This window comes from Ahaetulla prasina, chromosome 6, assembly GCF_028640845.1.
Source record: "Ahaetulla prasina isolate Xishuangbanna chromosome 6, ASM2864084v1, whole genome shotgun sequence".
In the NCBI taxonomy this organism is placed as follows: domain Eukaryota; kingdom Metazoa; phylum Chordata; class Lepidosauria; order Squamata; family Colubridae; genus Ahaetulla; species Ahaetulla prasina.
In genome coordinates this window covers 103,480,903-103,506,485 of record NC_080544.1, presented here as the reverse complement: position 1 = coordinate 103,506,485, position 25,583 = coordinate 103,480,903, and the positions used below count along the sequence as shown (strand labels likewise).

The 25,583-nt window shown below is 45.0% G+C and overlaps 1 protein-coding gene across 1 annotated transcript in view; it reads left to right on the top strand.

Annotated features, from left to right (window-relative positions):
* Positions 1-25,583, top strand: part of MCF2L2 (MCF.2 cell line derived transforming sequence-like 2) — a 297,446-nt gene that overhangs the window by 257,285 nt on the left and 14,578 nt on the right. Inside the window, exons 25-27 of the mRNA XM_058187136.1 lie at positions 1,746-1,818; positions 7,254-7,357; positions 21,874-21,945. Coding sequence (XP_058043119.1) covers positions 1,746-1,818; positions 7,254-7,357; positions 21,874-21,945 — 249 coding nt within the window. The remainder of the gene's footprint in view (positions 1-1,745; positions 1,819-7,253; positions 7,358-21,873; positions 21,946-25,583) is intronic.

The following is a 25,583-nucleotide window of genomic DNA, read 5'->3' as shown; positions in this document are numbered from 1 at the left end:
CCTGCCTAGGCAGGAAACTCTCCACCACTTCAGACAAATGGTTATCCGTCATCTTCTTTAAAACTTCCAGTGTTGGAGCATTTACAACTTCTGGAGGCAAGTTGTTCCGCTGATTAATTGTTCTAACTGTCAGGAAATTTCTGCTTAGTTCTAGGTTGCTTCTCTCCTGGATTAGTTTCCATTCATTGCTTCTTGTCCTGCCCTCAGATGCTTTGGAGAATAGCTTGACTCCCTCTTCTTTGGGGCAGCCCCTGAGATATTGGAAGACTACTATCATGTCTCCTCTAGTCCTTCTTTTCATTAAACTAGACATACCCAGTTCCTGCAACCGTTCTTCATATGTTTTAGCCTCCAGTCCCCCAATCATCTTTATTGCTCTTCTCTGCACTCTTTCTAGAGTCTCAACATCTTTTTCTCATCGTGGCGACCAAAATTGGATGCAATATTCCAAGTGTGGCCTTACCAGGGCCTTATAAAGTGGTATTAACACTTCATGTGATCTTGATTCTATCCCTCTGTTTATGCAGCCTAGAACTGTGTTGGCTTTTTTGGCAGCTGCTGCATGCTGCCGGCTCATATTTAAATGGCTGTCCACCAAGATCCCTCTCACAGTTACTACCATTGAGCGAGGTACCACATATCTTAGAAGAAGTTCAAGCCCTTCTTATTGATCATTGCCTTGACAGTGGCTCCTCCTTGTTCAGGCTAGAAACCAGGAGACTGGTCCCGCCTCAGGCATGAAAGCCAGTGGGTGACATGGACCAATCACCAGGAAACTGTGAGTTCTAGTCCTGCCTTAGGTATGAAAGCCGACTGGATAACTTTGGGCCAATCACCAGGAGACTGTGAGTTCTAGTCCTGCCTTAGGTATGAAAGACGACTGGGTAATTTTGGGCCAGTCACCAGGAGACTGTGAGTTCTAGTCCTACCTTAGGTATGAAAGCCAACTGGGTGACTTTGGGCCAAACACCAGGAGAATAGGAGTTCTAGTCCTGCCTTAGGTATGAAAGCCGACTGGGTGACTTTGGACCAATGAGCAGGAGATTGTGAATGGTATGAAAACCAACTGGGTGACTTTGAGTCAGTCCCTATCAGATAGGAGGTGGAAGGAATGTTAGTATGTTTGCCACTGTGAATATACTAACATTACAACACATATACTATATTATAATATTATAACACATATTATAAAAATAATAAAGGCGGGAAACAAATAATTACAGAAGCGCTTCTCAGTCTAGGATCCGTGTTTTCACCATATGGTAATGATTTTGCTCCAACTGCCCTGATCCAAAAATTACTGAAAGATGCTTTAGGTGGATTATTTAGGTGGATCACAGAAATACAAGAGTTCCAAGGAGATTAAAATATATAGGGCACTCTACAATCTAATTCCATAGTTATTTTCCTTTCCCCATGATTCACAGAACTCTGATCAGGGACTTGCCTGTTCATCCCTTCAATTCACGCTAAAGTTGTAATAGGATAGACCCAGGGAGTGAGAAATGCCATGTATTTATATCCTTAACCAATGTACTGTACAAAGCCCCACGTATAAAAATGGAGTTCTGGCTGGTGAATAAAAAAATTTAAAAAAAAATAAAAACATAACTGAGGAATCTATTCTTTTTAATAAAAAAAAAAGTCTAGCTATTGTAAAGTGATCTTAATCCACAAGTTTATTTGTTCCAGTAGGCGAAGAAATGAAATATTCATTTTCGCTTTTCCTTCTTTTCCTGTAACAGAAGCAAGCCAGCTTCACCAAAGAATCACAGAGAGCGTTTATCACGCACCAATGAATTCAGCCAACTCCTCCAGGTATGGAACACCCAAACTGCGTGGCCTAGAACAATCTTGGCAACTTTTAAGACTTGTGGACAACTCCCAGAATTCCCTGGGCAGCAAAGCCTAGAGCAGTGGTTCTCAACCTTTTTTTCACCGCGGACTTCCTTTCAATAACCTCTGTGGTGGTGAACCATGGCCATGGACCCCCAAGACTTCACTCAAGATTTAAATCATGATATTTCTTCATGCATTCAGGGACCCATCCGCCCGTGATGACATTGTGGGCCCCCCAGGGGTCCATGGACCACAGGTTGAGAACCACTGGCCTAGAGTCTTCCTATGACTTCTCAGCAATTCTGGTGGCTTCCGAAGCGGGAAACCAGAATGTGGCTCCTAGTTTCTCAGAGGTGCAAGCAGGGAAACTCACATGGTTGTAGATGCCATCCTGACCATTTTTGACCCCACTTCTCAGCTTATGTGGTCATAAGTCAAGGACTACTTGTAGACTACCTAAAGATGTTGGTTTCGGAGTCTTTTCTGCAGGAGGGGTTTTCTGGAACGTTGACAGCCTAATCTAAAGCTACTATCAGGAACCACTTTGGGTTTCTCCTTATAGAATAAAGCAGTAGAACATCTTTTTTTCGTGACGTATGGTCAGGCTGTCATGTAATTTAATCTAAAATAAACATAAAGGTTCTAAAACAGTGTCGGCGAACCTATGGCACGCATGCCGGAAGCGGCACTCAAAGCCATCCTGCGAAGAATGCGCTGGCTCGCTGGCTCCTTTTCCTGTGATCACACGCGCGCTGGTCAGCTGGCCGTCGCACGCACAGGAGCGGCGGAACCCGAAAGAACGGCGTTCCATCACACATGCGCAGGCTGGCACCCAACCATCCGGGTTGACGTTGCGCGCATGCACGATGGCCAGTTGTTCGTCGGGTGCGCTTCCATGCTGGCATCCGGGTGTTCGGGTGCCGGCTCACACATGCGCGATGGACCGCTGCTCTTCCAGGTATCGGCGCTCCCACGTGCGCGAAGGCCAGCGGTGCCAAGCATACTTCGCGGGATGGTTTCACGTGCCACTTCCGGCCGGCACGTAGGCACATTAAAAGTTCGCCATCACTGTTCTAGAGGAAAGATGAGGCCAGCGAAGCTGTAGAAAGTTGCATACAGGGATTAAAACAGGGTTTAAAATTTGCTGGGTTTTGATTTGTTACCCACAAGGGAAGAAACTGAAGAGAGGAAAAATCCACTGCATGCAAAGACAGCCTTAAGGAAAAAAACTATAATGACATGTCGTTTATATCTAGCTTTTAAAGAATTTACGGTATTGCAAATGAATTACACCACTACTTTGTCCTCGAGGTGAATGCATTAAAAATGGGGGCTGATCATTTTATTTATTTTATTTTGTCACAACATTATATATAAACACATATAATGAAAGAAAACAATAGGACAGGAACGGTAGGCACGCTGGTGCTCTTATGCACGCCCCTTACAGACCTCTTAGGAATGGGGTGAGGTCAATGGTAGACAGTTTTTGGTTAAAGCTTTTGGGAGTTTGAGAAGAGACCACAGAGTCAGGTAGTGAGTTCCAAGCGTTAACAACTCTGTTACAAAAGTCATATTTTCTGCAATCAAAATTGAAGCGGTTAACATTAAGTTTGAATCTATTGTTTGCTCTTGTATTATTGTATTATTGTATTAGGGCGTGGGAATAGATTGTCAAGAGAATTTTCTACATTTGGGTTGTTTCTTGACGAGGATTAAGATGTCCAGAGGTATAAATTGATAGTTACAGAAAGATAAATGCAGAATTATGGAACCTTATTTGCATATTTCTTAAAGGTGAACTAGATAAACTAAAATCTAATCTATGGGTGCACAAATATGCAGGGAACTGAGGACTTTACTTGCAGTCCAGATCAGTAGTAACAGCACCTCACTAATCAAACAGAACAAGACATTAACATGGGGCATGTTTGAAGATTGCAATTCCCGTAATAGGTCGAAACAGGCCATTTAGAATTTCCCAGGAGATGGTACGTAGGTGTTGTTGTTGTCGTTGTTAGTTGCGAAGCCGTGTCTGACCCATTGCGAGCCCATGGACAATGTTCCTTCAGACCTTCCTGTCTTCTACCATTCTTTGGAGTCCATTTAATCTCACACCGACTGCTTCAGTGACTCCATCCAGCCACCTCGTTCTCTGCCGTCCCCTTCTTCTTTTGCCCTCAATCTCTCCCAGCATTCGGCTCTTCTCCAGGGAGTCCTTCCTTCTCGTTAGGTGGCCAAAGTATCTGAGTTTCATCTTCAGGATCTGGCCTTCTAAAGAGCAGTACGTAGGTGTTATGTCTAATCAACAGCTGGGTTATACAGGTAGTCATCAACTTACAACCATCCATTTAGCGACTGTTTGAAGTTACAACAGCACTAAAAAAGTAACTTACAACTTATCCTTGGACTTATGACCATTGCAGCAGTGTCCCCATGGTCGTGTGATCAGAATTCGGGCAGTTGGCAAGTGGATTTGTAATGGTTGCCACGGCCATGTGATCGTCCTTTGCCACTTTCCCAGAGAGATTTCAAAAAACTGTGGCAAGAAATGTGGGGCTCCGTTGTGGGTCGTAAGTCAAGGACTTACCTGTATCCAACGAGGCAAGCTTAGCTATCAGAACCATCTCCGATAAGCAGCAAGGGGCTGGCAATGAATTGAAGACAATGATGTGAAGACCTGGCCAGGAAAAAAAAAGAGGTTGCTAGGCATGGCAGTGCTTGAGTTAGTGGGATGCGAGAAAGAGCATCCCAGGCTAAAACTCATTGCTTCAACTTCGTAGTTTAATCTATCTAGAGAAAAGATGGACCACGGGGGACGTGATAGCAATGTCCCAACATTTGAGGGGCTGCCACAGAGAACAGGTGGTCCACCTATTCTCCAAAGCACCTGAAGGCAGGACAAGAAACAACGGATGGAAACGAATCAAGGAGAGAAGCAACTTAGAACTAAGGAGAAATTTCCTAACAGTGAGAACAAGTAACCAGTGGAACGGCTTGACTCCAGAAGTTGTGGGTGCTTCATTACTGGAGGCTTTTATGAAGAGATTGGACAGCCATTTGTCTGTCCAATCTCTTCGTAAAGCCACCTGTCGTCCCATCAGGGCAGTGATGATTAACCTTTTTGGTGCCGAGTGCCCAAAGCGCGCACGTGCCCGAACCCCCAAAATGCAATGCAAGCACACACACCCAGTGCATGCGCCTGGGCCCCCCGGGCCTTGTTGTGGCTTCCAGAGTGGTGCATAAGGCCTTCCTGGCCCAAAACAGGGTACAGGGTGTGTGTGTGAACCCGCAAAATGCAATGTGAGCACCCACCGCACTTACACCCTACCCCCCACACATGCATGCACATGTCCCATGCATGCGCCCTGCCCCCTGTGCATGCGCGGCAGAGACCCAAAGACCAGCTGGCTGGCAGGAGGTGTGCATCTATGTGTGGTGGAGCTGGGCTGGGGCGACATTGTTGTGTCTCGTCCGATCTCACCTCAGCCGGGGTCTTCTTATCTGCTTCCGAACACGGAGGAATGTTCTAGTATGCCTCCCGGCCCCAGCCCTGGCTCCATGCCCAGACAGGCTGAAGAGGAAGAAATACCTCCAGCCCCCAGCTCTGGCTCCATTCCCAGGCAAACAGAACAACTAGAACCCTCCCCCTCCTCCACAGCATGTGAGCCTGAGGGAGGTCAATTATCAACAGCTGCCGACTGGAGTGACCCTTGCGTCAGAAGACTTGATAGGCGGAGGCAACAGAAGGAAGGGAGGGGCAGGCCTGGATAAGTGCTGAGTCATGGAGCCACACCCCATGGCCTATATAAAGGATCTGCTTTCTGGCAGTCTCTGAGTCAGGCAAAGTCTAAACATATCTTGCTGAAGTCACTTTCTGGTCTCCTGCCTGCCCTGAGGACTTTGCTAGGACTTTGGCAGAGCTGCAGAGGCACACCTGATTCGGATTTCCCTGACCCAGCCGTCAGCAGAGGAGTGGGACACGACAGACATGGCTCCTCGTGCCACTTTGGGCACTTGCGCCATAGGTTCGCCATCACAGGTACAGGGTCTCCTGCTTGAGCAGGGAGTTGGACTAGAAGACCTCCAAGGTCCCTTCCAACTCTGTCATTCTGTTAAATGTGACGTTAAATGGTCCTTGGCGCTACCAGGTGTACCATTTTCCCTTTCCTCTTGAAATCATTTCTTCCATGGATATAATCTAATATGTGTCATTGGAAAAGAATTATTATATTGCAATCCGCCCAGCTCCTATTGGACCGTTGGATTGTGGGTTGGTCTCTCCCTGTAGGACCACAGATTTTAAAAAAGGGTTTTATTTAAGTGTTACGATGCTGTGGGCACCAAATGTATGTTTTGCAAAAAGGACCAGTTGCTGGCAATTTGCTACCGATGCAGATGTCCCCCGTCCTTTCCTGATCTCTGGAATTTCTTGCCAGGGTCGTTTTTGGCTTGGGCTACAGGAAAGATTGTACATCCAGCTGCCTTTTTGATACCTGACTGTTGCTTCCCATAGAGTTGGACAGATGTTGTGCAGGTTGAAACAGGCTTAGCGCTTGAAAGAGCTGCACATGTTCAGCCAGTTGAATGTTGCAAGTTCCGTCTCCACTGAGTTTATTGCAGATGCTGTGATAACAGAGAACCTGTTTACCATTTCTGCCACTTTTATTAGTTTGGGAAACACACACAGGCGTGTTCAACCGTTGATCCGTATCAAGTTTTAAGATGTGCAGACTACAACTCCCAGAATTCCCCAAGAAGAATTCTGGGAGTTCAACTCCAGAGGTCTCCAGCGTTGACAGACTTGGGAGGTAGTTCTCTCCATCTAGTTCTTAAGTGAGTCGGTGTGTTAAAGCGAAACATCCCGTGACACAACTTGCGATTTTACTTCTGGCTTCTCCACTGACTCTGCTTGTCGGAAGACAGCAGTGAACTACACAAATGGCAGTGGCGTGGCTGAGGGGATGTTGCTATAGTCATAAATGCAAGGACTGGTTGCAGATGTACTTTTTCAGCACTGCTATAAATTCGAATGGTTGCTAAAGAAGGCAGTTACTAAGTGGGATTTACATACACACGCAGATCAGTGGTGGGTTGCTACCGGTTCGGTCCGGTTCTTGCGAACCGGTAGTAACAGCGGCAGGAGGCTCCCCCCACCTGCCCAGATGTCATCACGGATGATCTGCACATGTGCAGAAGCTGCTGCGTAGGAGCGCGAACGCGCGCTCCCATTGCAAACCGGTAGCGAAGGTAAATAGAACCCATCCCTCACGCAGATTCATTCGACGAGGAACATTTTTAAACAGGTGTCCCAGTAAGAACATACTGAGATGTTCTGCTCGTTGCAACAGATACCTTTCAACGTGTTGGCCATCACCTAACCATGTTTGTTACATCTCTTTTGACTCCACAAGGTACGGCAGAAAATCCCTGAGTTTGTGCGAAAACAAATCCGAACTCTCAAGCTTGGAAATGTCAAACAAGCGGAACGTGAGCCCCAGCACCAGGCAGAAAAGAGGTAGGCCGTTCTGAAGAGCCTCTCACCGAAAAGGTAGAAGAAAGGGGTCATGGGATAGAAACTCTTGCGAAGTTAGACTATCAAAATAGGGATTGATACAATGAAATTGTTGACTCTTATCATGCTCTTGTAGAGGAAGAGATTTCTCTGTTATAGGCCTTGTATATTCAGTTGGGACATGGCTCATGTGGTCAGTTGGAACATGGAAAGGATCAACCTTTATTTTTTAAAAAAAGCTTTGATATAAAGCCTCAATATAAACAAGATGTCAAGACCCTAAAAAAGAGTACAGAGAAGAGCGATAAAGATGATTAGGAGGCTAAAACCAGTGGTGGGATTCAGCCGGTTCACACCTATTCGGGAGAACCGGTTGTTAACTTTCTAAGCAGTTCGGAGAACTGGTTGTTGGAAGAAATCTTATTTTGGGTTTTTTTTTCACTTTCCAGGGCTAATCCTGTAAGGAAGACAGGAAGGGAACATTCTGGTGTTGTTTCTAGCCTAATCTTTATTGCCCTGCTTACAGAAACTGCCTCTCTGGTTATCCCTTATTATATTGTAACCGCTAAGGCGAAGCGCCCATCGATGTGAGTGATGCTGAGTTGGTCCCGCCCACACGGTCACATGACCACCAAGCCATGCCTACCCAGCTGGTCATTAGGGCAGAGAGCCGGTTGTTGAATTATTTGAATCCAACCACTGGCTAATACATATAAAGAATGGTTGCAGGAATTGGTAATAATAATAATAATAATAATAATAATAATAATAATAATAATAATAATAATAATAATAATAATAATAATAATAATAATAATAATAATGTTTTAATTTGTATACCGCCCTTCTCCCGAAGGACTCAGGACGGTGAAGAGGCAAATAAAATACAAACAGAACAATACACCATAATTAAAACAACCCTTAAAAAACTGATTCAAGTATGCCAGAAATTTAAAATAACATTATACCCCATACAAATTACAACAATTTAAAACCCACAATTAAAATTTAAAATTTAAAATCAGGCCAGTCCAGCCATATGGAATAAATAGGTTTTAAGTTTATGGTTAGTCTAGACAACTGCAACACAATGTCTGTATTACTTGCAACTTGGCTATGTGCCGTCCTTTTTAACTGAAGCAGCTGAAGATAGAACCTGGAGCCTTTTGTATGCCCCAGGTGTGGCGATCACCCAAGAGTGATGGATTGATGATGGGCCATCAAGTTGGTGTTGACTCTTAGCCATTGCACAGATATTTTCCCTCTCCATAAGCGGGTCTGACAGTTATCAACCTGATTTAATAATTACCGAAGTAATTTTAAAATGAAAATTTAAGAGTGATGATGAGTGTGGCAAGATATCCCCAACTCTGGGAAGAGTTTCGCTTCCTGGTTTGAGATTTGAGAGATTGCCGAAGAAAAAGTGCTGATAATTTTATTCTAGGAGAGGCTCCTGTGACCTAACCAGCAGTGGGTTTCCACATATTCTTACCACCAGTTCGTCTTCCACACATGTGCCCAGCCTTCTGCACATGCACTTTGCTTGTGCGCGTGCTTTCCGCGCATGCACCCAGCCTTGAAAACATGGCTAAATAGGATGGCATTACACCAGAATGGGTGGGTGGGCGGGGCAGGCCCACCCGCAGTTGCCGCTGCCGGTTTGCTCAAACCAGTTCAAACCAGCTCAGTACCACCTCTGGACCTACCATATTTTTCAGAGTATAAAACGCACCTTAGATTTTGGGGAGAAAAATAAGAAAAAAACTGATTGGCAGGTGGATTGGCCTCCTGGAATACCCCCAATCAGCTGTTCCCAGAGGTGAATTTTAGCAACAGGTTCTTTGGTTGTGAACTCTGTGCCTTGCCTTTTTTTGCTTGATTTTCTGCCTCTGAAACTCTGTTTCAGAAAAAAACTTTTTTCTGCCTCTGAAAGCCTCTGAAACAGAGCTTCAGAAAAAAAGCTTCTGAAGCTCTGTTTGGGGGCTTCTTTTCTGAAGCTCTATTTGGGGGCTTCTTTTCTGAAGCTCTGTTTGGGGGCCCTTTTTTCTGAAACTCCATTTGGGGTTTTTTTTCTAAGCTCCGTTTGCGGCTTTTTGTCTGAAGCTCCGTTTCTGATGCTTTTTTCAGCCTCTGAAACCTCTGTTTGAGAAGCTGGGCGGGGCTACATTCGGAGTATAAGATGCACCCAGTTTTCACCCTCTTTTACCGAAAAATACGATAACCGTCAACCAAGATTGTACAATGCCACCCAGGCTGCAGTGATCACCAACCGCCGATGTAGGCAGTAGAGTGAGAAACATACGAACCTACGTCAGCCATTGACTTTGTAGGTTGTATGACTCCTCCCATAGCATGTTTTCCTCCAGTGAAATGCAAAGCACAATCTTGAGTTTCTTGACTGCTGTTTTATACACCGGCTGAAAATGAAGCCAGAGTAAGAAATTCCTTTCTGGATTTCAACCCCTTCCTCTCTGGGCTGTGGTGTTGAAGAGTAGCATTCTATCTGGCCTGTGCTGACGGTGGCCCCCAGTTGGGGAATCTCTCTGCTTGTTGATCCCATACCAGGAGAGCAAGTCTCTTTGCTGTAAATGGCAGGTAGGCCTTTTGAGATGGGATTTGCAATATAGACCATTTGTGTGAGCAGCTCTTTTGCCCTTGTACTTGACATCTTCCCATCTGATGGATGGATGGATGGATGGATGGATGGATGGATGGATGGATGGATGGAAGGCAGGCAGGCAGGCAGGCAGTGTTCTGACCCAGGCCCAAGTAGGTAGTAATAAACTTAGTCGGTGGAAAAATAAACTTTATTTGAACAGCTGGGAATTACTTCATTCCCCGCGTCGTTCAACGCAAAGTAAAACAAATGCCTCCCAAACACAAATTCTTCAGTTATCTCACAAACCTTAGTCCAATTAGGCAAACTGCCAAAGTCCCTTTCTGGCAAATGTCCAGAAGCCAGAAAAACAAAGACGTACACGAAGCAGAAGACGCAGCTACAACGTTGTTTTCCGGCAAGCTGAAACACCATTGCTAGTCTGTTTTAAGCCTTATGGGAGGGGCTAATCATCTCTTGGCCCTACTCCTGAGTTGTCCTCTCTGCTTGAGCTGCTCTTGCCTTTTGGCAGCTCTTCTCATGCGTGCATTAGGAACAGGCTCCTCCTGTTCCTCTGCCTCACTACTATCAGTCTCTGGAGGCTCTGGAGTCTGCACCTCACTTCCCGATGGCCCTGGCCTCACCTCAGCCTCATCGCTGTCCGACTCCGTTGCCAGCTCCGTAGGCTGCTGATGGACCACAAAAGGCAGGCAGGCAGAGCAGGGCAAAGGAAGGAAGTTAGGAAGGAAGGAAGGAAAGGAAAGAGAGCGGGGAAAAGGAAGGAAGGAGAGCAGGATGAAAGAAGTAAGTTAGGAAGTTAGGAAGGAAGGAGGGAAGGAGAAGAAAGAAAGAGTGGGGCAAAGGAAGGTAGGAGACCATGGCAAAGGAAGGAAGGAAGCAGGGTGAAAGAGGTAAGTTAGGAAGGAAGGAGGGAAAGAAAGGAAAGGAAGAGCAGGGCAAAGGAAGGAAGGGAGAGCAAGGCGAAGGAAGGAAGTTAGGAAGGAAGAAAAGGAAGGAAGGAAGGAAGGAAGGAAGGAAGGAAGGAAGGAAGGAAGGAAGGAAGGAAGGAAGGAAGGAAAGGAGAGCGGGGTGAAGGAAGGAAGGAAGACTAGCAGAACTTTTTGTCAATTTTACCTGGATAATATTGATAGACAAAAGATCCGTCGTTTCACCATTCTAACAATAAAAAAAACCTTCAGATATCCACCAGTGACACAGAAAACAATAATCGCAACTATTGCATAACAATCACTGAGGCTCATCCTTCAGAAGGGGCAGCCAGCCTAGCAGCCCAGAATACATCACCCTGGAGGGCAGCAACCAGTGGCAGAAGGGAGAGAGCATTCCTGCCACAATATACATTTGCCACCTGGAGATGACGCATTGCTTCTACCACACCAGGTCAAAAAAAACCAAATAGCTACATTTGATGCACGGCAGGAAGAGAGGAAGAAGGGAGGTTATTTTGGCTCTAGGCTAGTGGGCAGGTAGGCTGGTGGCCTTGAGAAGCCGTTCATCTGAACTCATGCCGGGACAACCTGGTAGGGCAGATCAGCCGAGAGTCCATTTCACTCAGCTAAAACATCCTCCAAATCGCGTGGGTCTCAAAACTCCCAGAATTCTCCAGCTGGGATGGCTGACTGAGAATTCTATTCTATTCTATTCTATTCTATTCTATTCTATTCTAAGCTCCTCTTGCCTCTAGAAAGCTGCGGTTTGAATAAAATGAAATAGCAGAACCCAGTTAGATAGCTTCTTCCCTAAGTTTTAAAATGGTCTTTTTTTTTTTTTTTTTACAAATACTGTACAGCATCTGTTTGTCTAATAAGCAAGTACTGGAGTGCATAATACCAGATAAGTCACTTGAAGGCAAAATCACAACGCTGCGCCTCACTTACTCCGACCACCTTATGCTGGGAAATTCACTGGAGAAAGCAATTATGTTGGGAAGAGTTAGCAGTAAAAGGAAACTGGGCCATCAAAGAACATGGTTGCTGGACACCATCAAAGCTGACACCAGCCAGAGCATAGAAGAACTCAAGGAAGTGGTGCAAGATGGGGAGATGGGGAGAGACCTGGCCCGTAGAATCAGCAGGAGTTGAATAGGTAACATCATCACAGCATCTCTTGTGCACCTCCTGCTGGCCGAGAAGAAATTCTACAATGATTTAATTGTCAGGTCTCTTCAATCGCTACCTAAGGCATGCCTGCCCACATTTCAGCAATAAAAATGGGGTTATATATTTCCCAGAATCTGGTGCACAAATGTTTTGGCTTCTTCCCCATACTCAACGCTAGAGAAAAAAGTTCGCACCCTCGGAGAAGCGGGCGAACGCCGGTGGTGGAGCCGCAGCCAGGAAGACCGGGGTGCCCGGCGATGCACGAGCCACTCCGCGGAGGAGGAGGGCTTCGACCCACGCCCTGGGGCGGCGTGGGGCCAACAGCACGCCGCGGCCCGAGCAGAGAGGAGGCAGGGCTCCTGTATAATTCCAGCCAAATAAGTCATCCAGACAAGGATATATTTATTTTATGATGCTCATAGGAGGACAGAAAATCTTCCATCTCCTAGTAGGTGGTGGGATTCAAATAATTTAACAACTGGTTCTGTGCCCTCATGACCAGCTGGGGTGGGCATGGCTATGGTGGGCGTGGCCAAGGGTTTGACAGGGAGCACTCGGCCTCCTGCACCCCCCTGGGAGCAAAAATGGACCACAGGGGGGCACACCGCAGCCCCCCCATGTCTCACTTTGGGCCTAGGAGGCCTCCCTGAAGCCTCCTGGGAGTGAAAACGGGCTGCAGGGGGGGGGAGTACCGCACACACACACACACACACACACACCGTTTTGGGCCTAGGAAGCCTCCCTGCACTTACCTGGGAGCCAAAATCGGGTGCGTGGGGACTCCTGGAAGGGGCAGGGTGGGAAGGGGCAGAGCCAGCCAGCAATTTAACTATCAGTTCGCCCGAACCGGTTGAACCGGCGGAATCCCACCACTGCTTCCAGTTCCAGGAGAGGTTTCAAGGACCACATTCCAGATGAGACGAGGAGCAAAGTTAAAAGTGAATAGAATGGGGATTTAAAAAAGAAGACTATCAAAGTTCACAGAGGCTTCAACTGCATATACCGTTTCCTCTGTGTCTACTCTGAAGTAAGCAAGAGTCAGACAAGATAAAGGAGGAACATTATGAAGCTTGAACAAAGTAAATTTATTCATTTCACCTGTTTTTGGAATCTCCGATTCTTTAGGAAGAGTTTTTTTTATGGCATGATTGCAACTGTCTTTGGTAAATACGTCAGAAGCAAGAAACAAATAGTTTGTACCAGGGTGACCTAGTTTCCAGGTGTGAGATGAGGATAAACAAGATTGTTAGGGCTTTATTTAGAATGATGATTACTAGGTACATGAGAATAATAGCAAGCCTGGGATGAGTTGCCTAAGTGACCACATTGAATTCCCTTCATCCTTCAGAAACTCTTGTCTTAATTGTATGATAAAGACAGAATAGCTAAATTAATTTGGCAGGACGAATCCTATTGTTTGACATCAACAATCCAAAGGAAGGATTTTTTAATATATAAAACTTATATCTTATTAGAGGAAAACCTGCTCCTTCCTTTCTTCTTTCCTTCCTTCCTTCCTTCCTTCCTTCCTTCCTTCCTATTTCTAACCTGGAGTACATGCTCTGCTGAGTAGTAATCAACAGAGCAAATCAACGGAAAAACACAGCAGCCAACCCTAATTTCCATAATTTTCTTTAATCTCAGTTTCACCTCCTGCACTTAGTCACAAACTTTAAAAAGTGAGGTATTTAATATTTTAATATAATGAATTAAAATCCAAACATTTTTTGGATTTTATTTTTTTTTTCCCCTAGAAACCTATTTTTACCATGCTCAAAGTTCAAATCCCTTCCTTCAATTCTGGATTGCAAATTAATCTAGCTCTTGTCCAAGATAACTGTGGGATTTACCCAAGTTGTTGTGCATGCAAATCTTCAAATTATTGGATTGAATATTGCTTGTTTCCCAGTTGGGCAAACTTGGCGGATTTACGAAAGTTAATTGAGACCACTAGGACAGGCTGTAGACTGGAGTAGAAGTCAAAAAAAGTATCCCAGGAGATAAAATTAATAGAAAACTTCTAAGAAAGCTGGAAATCAACCTCAGGAGCTGAGCTCAACTCAAAGGAGACATTTATTGAAACTTGTTTGCCTTAGTATTTTGTTATTTTTCTACTAGCATTAGCCCAGCTGCTAACTGAAGTGTGTTCTTTTTCTACTAGACCAACACTATATTCAACAAAATGATTTGTATTTGTTATTTTTAAGCAATTCTTAATAACATTTCATGGGGGTGTGGTGGCCTAGAGGTTAAGATGCTTGTTGATTGGAAGGTTGGCAGTTTGAGACCTGTATTGCGTGATCGTGTGAACTCCCATTCTTGCCCAGTTCCTACCTAGCAGTTTGAAAGCGTGTAAATGCAAGTAGATAAATAGGTTGTCGGGGTTCCAAGTAATATACCCATAGCAACCAGAATTCCGAGGCAGGTAGATTCCTTAAAGAACAGTTTTATTGGATATATCATTTCACTGACTGGTGAAAACCGATTCTAAAGGTTCCCACGGTTTTCACCTAATTAAAAGTAAAAGTTTTCCCCCCTTTCCCAAACAATCAGTCACATGGTCCAGTCAAGGTGCTGTCCGGTTGCTTGGAGACTTCCCTTCTCCTCTCTTCAGCCACCTTGTGGGAATGTCCTTGGTTCTCAGGGGAAACTATTTTGTTTTGGCTATAAAATGGCCTGTCAGGCCAGCTTCAGAACTGACATAGGTACCACTTTGGTGGGAAAATAACTGCTTCTGTAAACCTTTGACATGCAGCAGTGCTGGCCACATGACCACGGAAGTGTCTTCCGACAATGCTGGCTCCCTTGGCTTGGAAACAGAGATGAGCACTGCCCCCTAGAGGCAGATGCAACTGGTCAGGGAAAACTTTTACTTTGAAAAACATGTCATTATTTTCCAGAGAACTGTTGTTGTTTCAGTATGCCATGTTTGTTTTCTTAAGCTGGAAAGTTATTCTCATATTTAGCAAATGAATGGATGCTGGGGAAGTCCTGGGGAAGTCAGCCAGCACTTTCGGCTACATTGTGAATACACAATAGGCAACCTTGTTCCACTGGTGGTCCTCTTTAAACCCAAAAACCTCTCGTAAACAAACTAACGATAATTTTGTGACGGATGCCGTATAAACTTGACTGCATGTAATTCCAATCTTCGCATTGGGATATTTCGTGGGCACTGATGTTTGCTTTTTTTAAAAAATTACTTTGCGCTGAGTCCTGTCCTTTCAGGATTGCAAATCCCGCCACCCCTTTTCATTTTGCTCACTAACGAAGCCCAGCTACTAAAACCCATTATCCTGTGCATGAGAGTACCGGTTTTGGCTCGGCCGGTTTGATTCCTTGATTCCTCAGTCCCTAGTCCTTCCTGGTTTCCTGCTCCACAGCCATGGGCTCAAACTGCCCAGCCATTCTCGGTTCCCTTCCCTGTCTCCCTCAAGCTTGGCCTGCCTTCCCAAACTGCCAGATTAACCCCTTCTTGCCTTCCTTCTCTCCTCCCTCCACCTTTCTCTCCTAGCCGATTCTTCCACCAGCCTTAACCTTGAGCGGTCAGCTCTTGCTAGAAAGCGGTTTACATTACAAGGGCTTTCCAACCGCAGAGCTCTACCCAAAGGTAAAACGCCTCCACACCTGTCTCCATTCCATTTCACCATCCGCCATCGCTGCTGCGGCTTCATTCCCATATGATCTGATTTGTCTCATGCCCCACCCCCATCCCTCACCCGCTGCAGTGAAGTTTTCTTTCCGACAGCCATTTCTTCTGTTTGTGCTGGTTGTGCATCCGTGCCTTTCACAGAAAATGCTGATAACATGCATGGAGTGAACAGGGGATGTTTCTCCCCCACCCCGGTGTGCAGGTAAGCCTTACGGCTTACCTTACCTTCCATAATTATCTTATGGAAAGATTACCATATCTGGGCTGTAAAAATCAATGTAACCACTAGATGGCAGCAAATAACTCCACATTTAAGGATCTCACGGCCCGCCTGTTGGTGAGCTTCTGGCATTTTGCGGCTAAGGTTTACCATATTTTTTGGAGTATAAGATGCACCGGAGTATGAGACGCACCTTAGTTTTTGGGGGGGAAAATAAGAAAAAGGCCGATTGGCAGGTGGATTGGCCTCCCAGAATACTCCCAATCAGCTGTTCCTAGAGGTGAATTTTAGCAACAGGTTCTTTGGTTGTGAGCTCTGTGCCTTGCTTTTTTTTTTTTTCCTGCCTCTGAAAGCCTCTGAAACAGCTTCAGAAAAAAAGCCTCTGAAGCTCTGTTTGGGGGCTTTTTTTCTGAAGCTCTGTTTGGGGGCTTCTTTTCTGAAGCTTTGTTTCTGATGCTTTTTTCAGCCTCTGAAACCTCCTTTTGAGAAGCTACTTTCGGAGTATAAGATGCACCCAGATTTTCACTTCTTTTGGGGGGGGGGAAAGGTGTGCCTTATACTCCAAATAATACGGTAGTTGTTCTTGTGAACATATTTTATAAGCCCTCCCAGCCATCAACTTAGCAATAAAATGTGTCTTTATTAGTGATTTGGCATCACAGCAATCCGGTAGATTCTGTAAGATGTTATGAATCAAGAATGAGGAAAATTCTACTTGAAGCCCACATCGTCTGAAGGGCACCGAGGCTGGGCAGAATTGCCTTTCAATTTATTTATTCATTTTTCCATGTTTCTACTTCACCCTTAACCTGCATCTATCTGCTCTCCCAGATCCAGAGTCTAAAGAGAGAGACGTCCCCCGTCGCTTTTCCTTAGCTTCCTCCATCAACTCCACAACTAACACATCTTCTCTAACTAAAGGTATGGACACATTAACTAACCCATTAGCTGCTTAATTTCCTGTACGTACATTGCTGCAAATGCTGCTAAAAAATTTTTTTTATTTATTTTTATTTTGTCACAACATTATATACAGGAACATATATTGAAAGGAAACAATAGGACAGGAACGGTAGGCACTTTTGTGCACTTATGCATGCCCCTTATAGTCCTCTTAGGAATGGGGTGAGGTCAATGGTAGACAGTTTTTGGTTAAAGCTTTTAGGAGTTGGAGAGGAGACCACTGAGATACACCACTTATACAACAGAGCCGGTGTTCCACCTTCTAAGGTGCAGAGAAAGGGGTGGTATCAGGACATGGTGACTCAGTGGCTAAGATGCTGAGCTTGTCAATCGAAAGGTTGGCAGTTCAGTGGTTCGAATCCCTAGTGCTGCGTAACGGGATGAGCTCCCGTTACTTTTCCCAGCTTCTGCCAACCTAGCAGTTCGAAAGCACGTAAAAAATTCAAGTATAAAAATAGGGAACACCTTTGATGGGAAGGTAACAACGTTCCGTGTGCCTTTGGCGTTTAGTCATGCCGGCCACATGATCACCGGGGCGTCTTCAGACAGTGCTGGCTCTTTGGCTTTGAAACGAAGATATGCACCACCACCTAGAGTCGGGAACAACTAGCACATATGTGCGAGGGGAACCTTTACCTTTACCTTACAGGGGCAGTATTCACTTACTTTCATTACCGGTTCATAAATGCAAGCGTGCGCCCCGTCCACGCATGCACCTGGCCTTCCGCGCATGTGTTTTGCTGGCACGCTCACCTTTCTCGCATGTGCCCAGCCTCAAAAACGTGCGTAAACGGGATGGCATAGAGGCAGGGCAGGTGGGCGGGGCCACCCACGATTTCCGCTATCGGTTCAGGCGAACCGGTACAAACCGGCTGAATGCCACCTCTGTTACCGTAGTAGCAAGAGTTTTAGTATTGGAATAACATTGCCATTTGTGTAGTTCCACCAACAGATTAATATTCCAATGAAGCAACTCTGCTTGCTACATAGGTAGTCGTTGTCTTATGACCTCAACTGGGACCAGAATATTTTGTTGCTAAGTACGGCAGTTCTTAAGTAAGCTAAATCTGATGTTATGAAGTTTTTTGCCATAGTTATTAAGTGAATCGTATAGGGTTTCCTGCCTGAGCAGGGGTTTGGACTAGAAGACCTCCAAGGTCCCTTCCGACTCTGTTATTTTGTTCTGTCTCAATTGTACAGTGTATCATTGTGGTTGTTAAGCAAATCTGTCTTTCCGCATTGACTTTGCTTATTGGAAACCCCCTAAAAAGGTCACAAATAGCCATCACAGGGCCACAGGGACCCTGCAACCATTGTAAATGTACGCCCATTGCCAAGTGCCCGAATTTTGATCACGTGACCATGGGGATGCTGCAAAGGTTGTAAGTACGGTTACAACCGGTTGTAAGTCGTATTTTTCAGTGCTGTTTTAACATTCAATGGTCACTGAATAAATGGTTTTAAGGCGAGGACTACCTCTAATGCTATGATATAATCTTCTGATACGAATCAAGCCTGGTGAAAAAAGAAAGAAATTTGTTTGATTTTGGTGCAGAATTCTGTATTTGAAGAGTGTTGATTGGTTGGGTCTTACAACAGTCATAAAGAATGCTTCCTCCTCCGAGCACAACTTTGCAAAGGTTTGATCAGTTTTCTATGCATATCCAGCCTCTTGTGACATGCCACTCAGTTAGAAAAGCAAATGGAAAATATCGTAAACCTACCAATTCATATTCCGGATACGCCGAAAGGCAACGAAGGGAGAGGAAAGCCAAGGCCCAACTTTGTAATACTGCATGGAAAACCTTTGGATTACCAAAATATTAGTTTCTCCTGGAAACCTGTGATTCAGTTTCTATCATGATACTCAGCATGTTTCAGCAGTGATGGTATTCACCTACTTTCCCTATCGGTTCGCAAACGTGAGCGCGCACGCAGGCGCCCCACCCACACATGGACCCGGCCTTCCGCGCATGTGCCCGGCCTCAAAAACGTGCCTAAATAGGATGGCATAGAGACAGGGCAGGGGGGCGGGGCCACCCACGATTTCCGCTATCGGTTCAGGCGAACCGGTACAAACCGGCTGAATGCCACCTCTGTTACCGTAGTAGCAAGAGTTTTAGTATTGGAATAACATTGCCATTTGTGTAGTTCCACCAACAGATTAATATTCCAATGAAGCAACTCTGCTTGCTACATAGGTAGTCGTTGTCTTATGACCTCAACTGGGACCAGAATATTTTGTTGCTAAGTACGGCAGTTCTTAAGTAAGCTAAATCTGATTTTATGAAGTTTTTTGCCATAGTTATTAAGTGAATCGTATAGGGTTTCCTGCCTGAGCAGGGGGTTGGACTAGAAGACCTCCAAGGTCCCTTCCGACTCTGTTATTTTGTTCTGTCTCAATTGTACAGTGTATCATTGTGGTTGTTAAGCAAATCTGTCTTTTCCCATTGACTTTGCTTATTGGAAACCCCCTAAAAAGGTCACAAATAGCCATCACAGGGCCGCAGGGACCCTGCAACCATTGTAAATGTACGCCCATTGCCAAGTGCCCGAATTTTGATCACGTGACCATGGGGATGCTGCAAAGGTTGTAAGTACGGTTACAACCGGTTGTAAGTCATATTTTTCAGTGCTGTTTTAACATTCAATGGTCACTAAATAAATGGTTTTAAGGCGAGGACTATCTCTAATGCTATGATATAATCTTCTGATACGAATCAAGCCTGGGGAAAAAAGAAAGAAATTTGTTTGATTTTGGTGCAGAATTCTGTATTTGAAGAGTGTTGATTGGTTGGGTCTTACAACAGTCATAAAGAATGCTTCCTCCTCCGAGCACAACTTTGCAAAGGTTTGATCAGTTTTCTATGCATATCCAGCCTCTTGTGACATGCCAGTCAGTTAGAAAAGCAAATGGAAAATATCGTAAACCTACCAATTCATATTCCGGATACGCCGAAAGGCAACGAAGGGAGAGGAAAGCCAAGGCCCAACTTTGTAATACTGCATGGAAAACCTTTGGATTACCAAAATATTAGTTTCTCCTGGAAACCTGTGATTCAGTTTCTATCATGATACTCAGCATGTTTCAACAGTGATGGTATTCACCGACTTTCCCTATCGGTTCGCAAACGTGAGCGCGCACGCAAGCGCCCCATCCACACATGAACCCGGCCTTCCGCGCATGTGCCCGGCCTCAAAAACGTGCCTAAATAGGATGGCATAGAGACAGGGCAGGGGGGCGGGCCCACCCGGGGCGGGCCCACCCACGATTTCCGCTACCAGTAGGGCAAACTAGTCCGAACCGGCTGAATAACCACCTCTGGTTATCAATACTTAACTGAGTTTAGTGGGTCTCTGAAGTTAAGTGGGGTCAGCCCCATTAACCCTTGGATGGAAACTCCCAGGGCTGTTAGCTAGACTGGGAAATAAAAAACACATCAAGTTTTTCAGAAGAGTTGCTGAGAGAGATAATTGCATGAAATTACCAGGTGTGAGATGGATGCAATTACCAAGAGCCAAGTTACCCTAGATCAGTGGTAGTCAACCTGGTCCCTACCGCCCACTAGTGGGCGTTCCAGTTTTCATGGTGGGTGATAGGGGTTTTGTCCGAAACTGATTTCCTTTTTTTTTAATTTAATTGACTTTTTAAAAAAATGTCATAGCATTATTTAAAAAAGTTTTCATTAGGTTTGCATAAAATTTAAATTTAAATTTCTGAAAATATACTATTTGTATCGCTCGTGCATAAGTTTAGTTCACGTTACGTAAGTAAAACTAAATGGCGCTATAGTGCGACCGCAAATAAAAGAGCCTCGTCCCAGAATAGCTCGCGCATCTCCCCCCACACCACCCAGCTGTAACAGACAAGCAGAGCTGGTAGCCGGCGCTCCCCCCACCAAACCCAATTCATGATGCGCGAGAGGCATGTGCAGACGACGATACACGGCACATTACTGTAGAACCGGTGGGTGGTTAGAAAATTTTACTCCTAACAGAGATACAAAAGTGGGCGGTAGGTATAAAAAGGTTGACTACCCCTGCCCTAGGTTATATATAGAAGCATGATAATGCAATATATTATGTAAGTCAGGGGTATCAAACTCAAGGCCTGTGGGCCAGATCCGGCCCGTGATGTGGCTAGATCTGGCCCGTGGGACTCCCCTTGGGATAGTGAAGGACTTGCCTCCGGCGCCTCAGCCTTGGTTCAGGCTGGCCAGGCGCTAATCTATAACTTGACGGCTACCATCCGGGCTGGAACGCAGTCAGCCTTAGAAGAAAGGAAAGAGATGGGAATGAGGAGAGAAGGAGAGAGGGGAGGAAGGGAAGGAGGGAGATGGGAATGAGATAGAGGGAGGCAGGGAAGCTGGCCACGCCCACCCCAATCACATCCACCCCCAGCCACGCCCACCCCCCAGCCCTCAAGGTCAACCACAACCCTGATGCAGCCCTCAATGAAATCGACTTCAACATCCCTGATGTAAGCGAACAAACTTTCATCGCTAAGGGGAAATTTAATATCTATCAGTAAAAAATGTAATCTTATGGTCGACATAATATTAGAGGCTCTATTGTCCTGTCCATTTTTAACTTCAATTTTCTACAGTCGGGGAGAATATGGAGACAGAGTTTCATGCACTGGAATTACGATTTCTTAGCTCAAGTTTCATGTGAACAGAAACTCATATATCTATATATGGTCATGAAATGTAATAATTCTTAAAACATTAAGAGAGGAGATCAGTCTGAGCCCAAGCCCCTTGGTGTGAAGTTCTTTCAATAGGCAGAAATAGTTCTTTCGATAAGCAGAAATAATTTATAAAAACAAAACATCGGGTAAGTTTGCTGCCGATCTCACAACATTGTGCTTCTTCTATCAGCTGCTAAGCCCTTTCTCCATGCCAAGCGAGCAGGCCTGGCATCGTTTAACTGTATTTCCAATCTTTATTATCTGCAAACTTTGCACAGGTCCCCTTGTTCCTGCGGTTAAAGTCAAGAGGCACGAGATCAAAAGTGATCCAACTCCTTTCGGTTTTGAAGGTACAGCTCCCGAATCCATGCATGCTGTTGACTTGTAGATTGTTCTTTCTCACATCACCCGCTAACATTTCAAACCATTCTCTGAATCGCAATAACAAGATGAGCTTTGTTGGTTGTCCATCATTGTGTTACCTGTCGTATCTATCTCGGAGCAGTCAAAGGGTGCTTTTTCAAGAGGCAACGGGACTTCCTTTGTTTTTCCTTGAAGACGTTTCACCTCTCACCCGAGAACTTTCTTCAAAACTGAACAAATCAATTAGTTAAATCTATGTATTTTTTTTTTAAATGCAATCAGTCACTTCTCCTGTCTCTGTACCTGTTATTGTTTTGACATGAAGCTCTAAAACGACATGATCAACGGCAGCCTTAGCCTACAATGTATCTGTCTTTGTTCACGGTTCAGTTCATTCTACTTTTATCTATTCTAAATCTTCTCCATCTCCATCACTCCTATCTGAACGAATGCAACTCTGCCTTTATCTGTCTTTGAGAATGCTGACTCCTAGTGGGCTTTGATGGCATGCTTACCTGTAGCGTCAATCTTTTTACCTGTGTTGTGCCTGGTTAATTTGCTAATCTTGTTTAATATGCTGATCAGTAATCACACAAAATGTGTTGGCAGTCCTTTGATGACATATCATCAGATGTAAAGATGTAAAAGGGAAATAATTCTGGGTGGATAAAGATTCAAGCTGATTGATTCCAACTGTGGATAAAGTTGGGTGGATAAAGATTCAAGCCGATCTCCTACTGTGACTTTTTGACTGCATGCTTTCCACACTCAAATAGCACCGGCATCTAACCTCTGACAGACTTTATATTTTCTTTTAAATCCAAAAACGTAAAAATTATAGCATTACACTTATATCCTCTTCCACTTAGCGTGGAAGAGGATATAAAATTATTCCTGGCGCAGGAGAGTTTTAATATCACTGCTCCCTCTAGTGGCAGGAAACTTCTTTCTGTTGACACTTCAAGTTTTTCATGAAACTTGAAGGGCCGTGATAGCTCAGGCTGTAAGAAGCCTGTTATTAGAACACAGAGCCTGCAATTACTGCAGGTTCAAGCCCGGCCCGAGGTTGACTCAGCCTTCCATCCTTTATAAGGTAGGTAAAATGAGGACCCAGATTGTTGGGGGGGCAATAAGTTGACTTTGTAAATATACAAATAGAATGAGACTATTGCCTTACACACTGTAAGCCGCCCTGAGTCTCCGGAGAAGGGCGGGGTATAAATGTAAATTAAAAAAATAAAAAAAAATGTCAGATGCCTTTTTCAACTCTGTCCCTCTAAATCAGGGCTGTCAAACTCGCGGCCCTTGGGCCCGATGCGTCACAGGCTGGTCACGCCTACGCCTGGTTTAGCGAAGGGGGGAAAGGTCACCACTACGTCACGTGACGACGCCATGACGACACAAGTTTGACACCCCTGCTCTAGATTTTTTGTGACTCCTGGCCTTTCCGTAGTTTGACTTAACCATGGCACCATTCCCAGACAACAGGATGGCTCTCCCATGTGTCCATAATAATACCTTTTCCTTGATCCCAGTCCACAGGTGAGATAGAATCACAGGTAGTCCTCGACTTATGACCCCAATTGAGCCCAATTATTGCTAAGCGAGACAGCTGCTAAGTGACTTTTGCCTCTTTTTTGCGACCCTTTTTTGCCACAATTGTTAAGCGAATCGCTGTAGTTCTTAAAGTAGTAACACGGTTGTTAAGTGAATTTGGTTTTCCCATTGACTTTGCTCATCAGAAGGGGATTGCATGACTCCGGGACATGCAACCGTCACAAATATGAGTCAGTTGTCAGGCATCCGAATGTAAATCTCATGACCATGGGGATGCTGCAGTGGTCATGCGTGTGCAAAATGGTCCGAAGTTACTTGTTTCAAGGCCGTTGTAATGGTCACTAAATGAACTTTTGTAAATCGAGGACTACCCGTATACCGCTTCACAGTACTTTCCAGCCCTCTAAGCGGTTTACTAAGTCAGTCTATTTTCCCCAACAATCTGGGTCCTCATTTTACTCACTTCAGAAGGATGGAAGGCCTTAAGTCAACCTTAAGCCTGGTGAGATTCAAACTGCCAAATTGCAGGCAGCTGGTAGTCAGCAGAAGTAGCCTACAGTACTGCATTCTAACTGCTGCACCACCATGGCTCTTAGTATTCAATTCAAATCTTTATTGTCGGTGCACAACATATGTGCAATGAGATCGGTTGAGCTCCCTCAGTGCACACCCCCCCCCAACCCAATACAATTCACAGTGAAGACAAAAAATCCGTAACCCAATAAATTATGTTAACAAAACACCCAGCCCATCAGTGTAATACAGTTCTTCAATGTTAAGCTCCCAATAAACTCATTTTGAATCTGGATACTAACAGCATGCATTGCCCCAGTTAGGGAACAGCTTTTTAAAACATTCTGTGGAGATTTAGAAGCGATTGGAACCTTCTCTCAAAATATCACAGTCTGCTCCCCTCTTAATGGGACTGCCAAGGGCAGCTGGTCTTGCTTCCCAATTTGTCAATGTATGTAGCAAAGACACCTACAGGTGAGGCTTCAGTTATGTAGGTGAGGCTGCCATCTTGATTTTTTTTTTTTGGGATGCTCGATCTCCACTGATCCAGACTAAGGGGTCCTGAGGATACCTGTTTTTCCTTAACGCAATCTTTGAAATTTGTCAAGGGAAGTTTGCATGCGCACCATTTCACCTTTAAGATGGCTGCCAACCAGCATTTTTAAAATTATAGAATGCTCTGCTTCCTATCCCAGATGCCTTTTTCAACTCTGTCCCTCTAAATCAGGGCTGTCAAACTCGCGGCCCTTGGGCCCGATGCGTCACAGGCTGGTCACGCCTACGCCCAGTTTAGCGAAGGGGGGAAAGGTCACCACTACGTCACGTGACGACGCCATGACGACACAAGTTTGACACCCCTGCTCTAGATTTTTTGTGACTCCTGGCCTTTCCGTAGTTTGACTTAACCATGGCACCATTCCCAGACAACAGGATGGCTCTCCCATGTGTCCATAATAATACCTTTTCCTTGATCCCAGTCCACAGGTGAGATAGAATCACAGGTAGTCCTCGACTTATGACCCCAATTGAGCCTAAAATGTATGTTGCTAAGCAAGAAATGTGTCAAGTGAGTTTTGCCCCTGTTTTACGACATTTCTCAGCACATTCGTTAAGCGAATCGCTGTAGTTCTTTAAGTAGTAACACGGTTGTTAAGTGAATTTGGTTTTCCCATTGACTTTGCTCATCAGAAGGGGATTGCATGACTCCGGGACATGCAACCGTCACAAATATGAGTCAGTTGTCAGGCATCCGAATGTAAATCACATGACCATGGGGATGCTGCAATGGTCATGCGTGTGAAAAATGGTCCGAAGTTACTTGTTTCAAGGCCGTTGTAATGGTCACTAAACGAACTTTTGTAAATCGAGGACTACCCGTATACCGCTTCACAGTACTTTCCAGCCCTCTCTAAGCGGTTTACTAAGTCAGCCTATTTTCCCCCAACAATCTGGGTCCTCATTTTTACCCACCTCAGAAGGATGGAAGCCTGAGTCAATTTTGAGCCGGTCAGAATCGAACTGCAAAACTGCTGGCAGCTGGCAGACAGCAGAACTA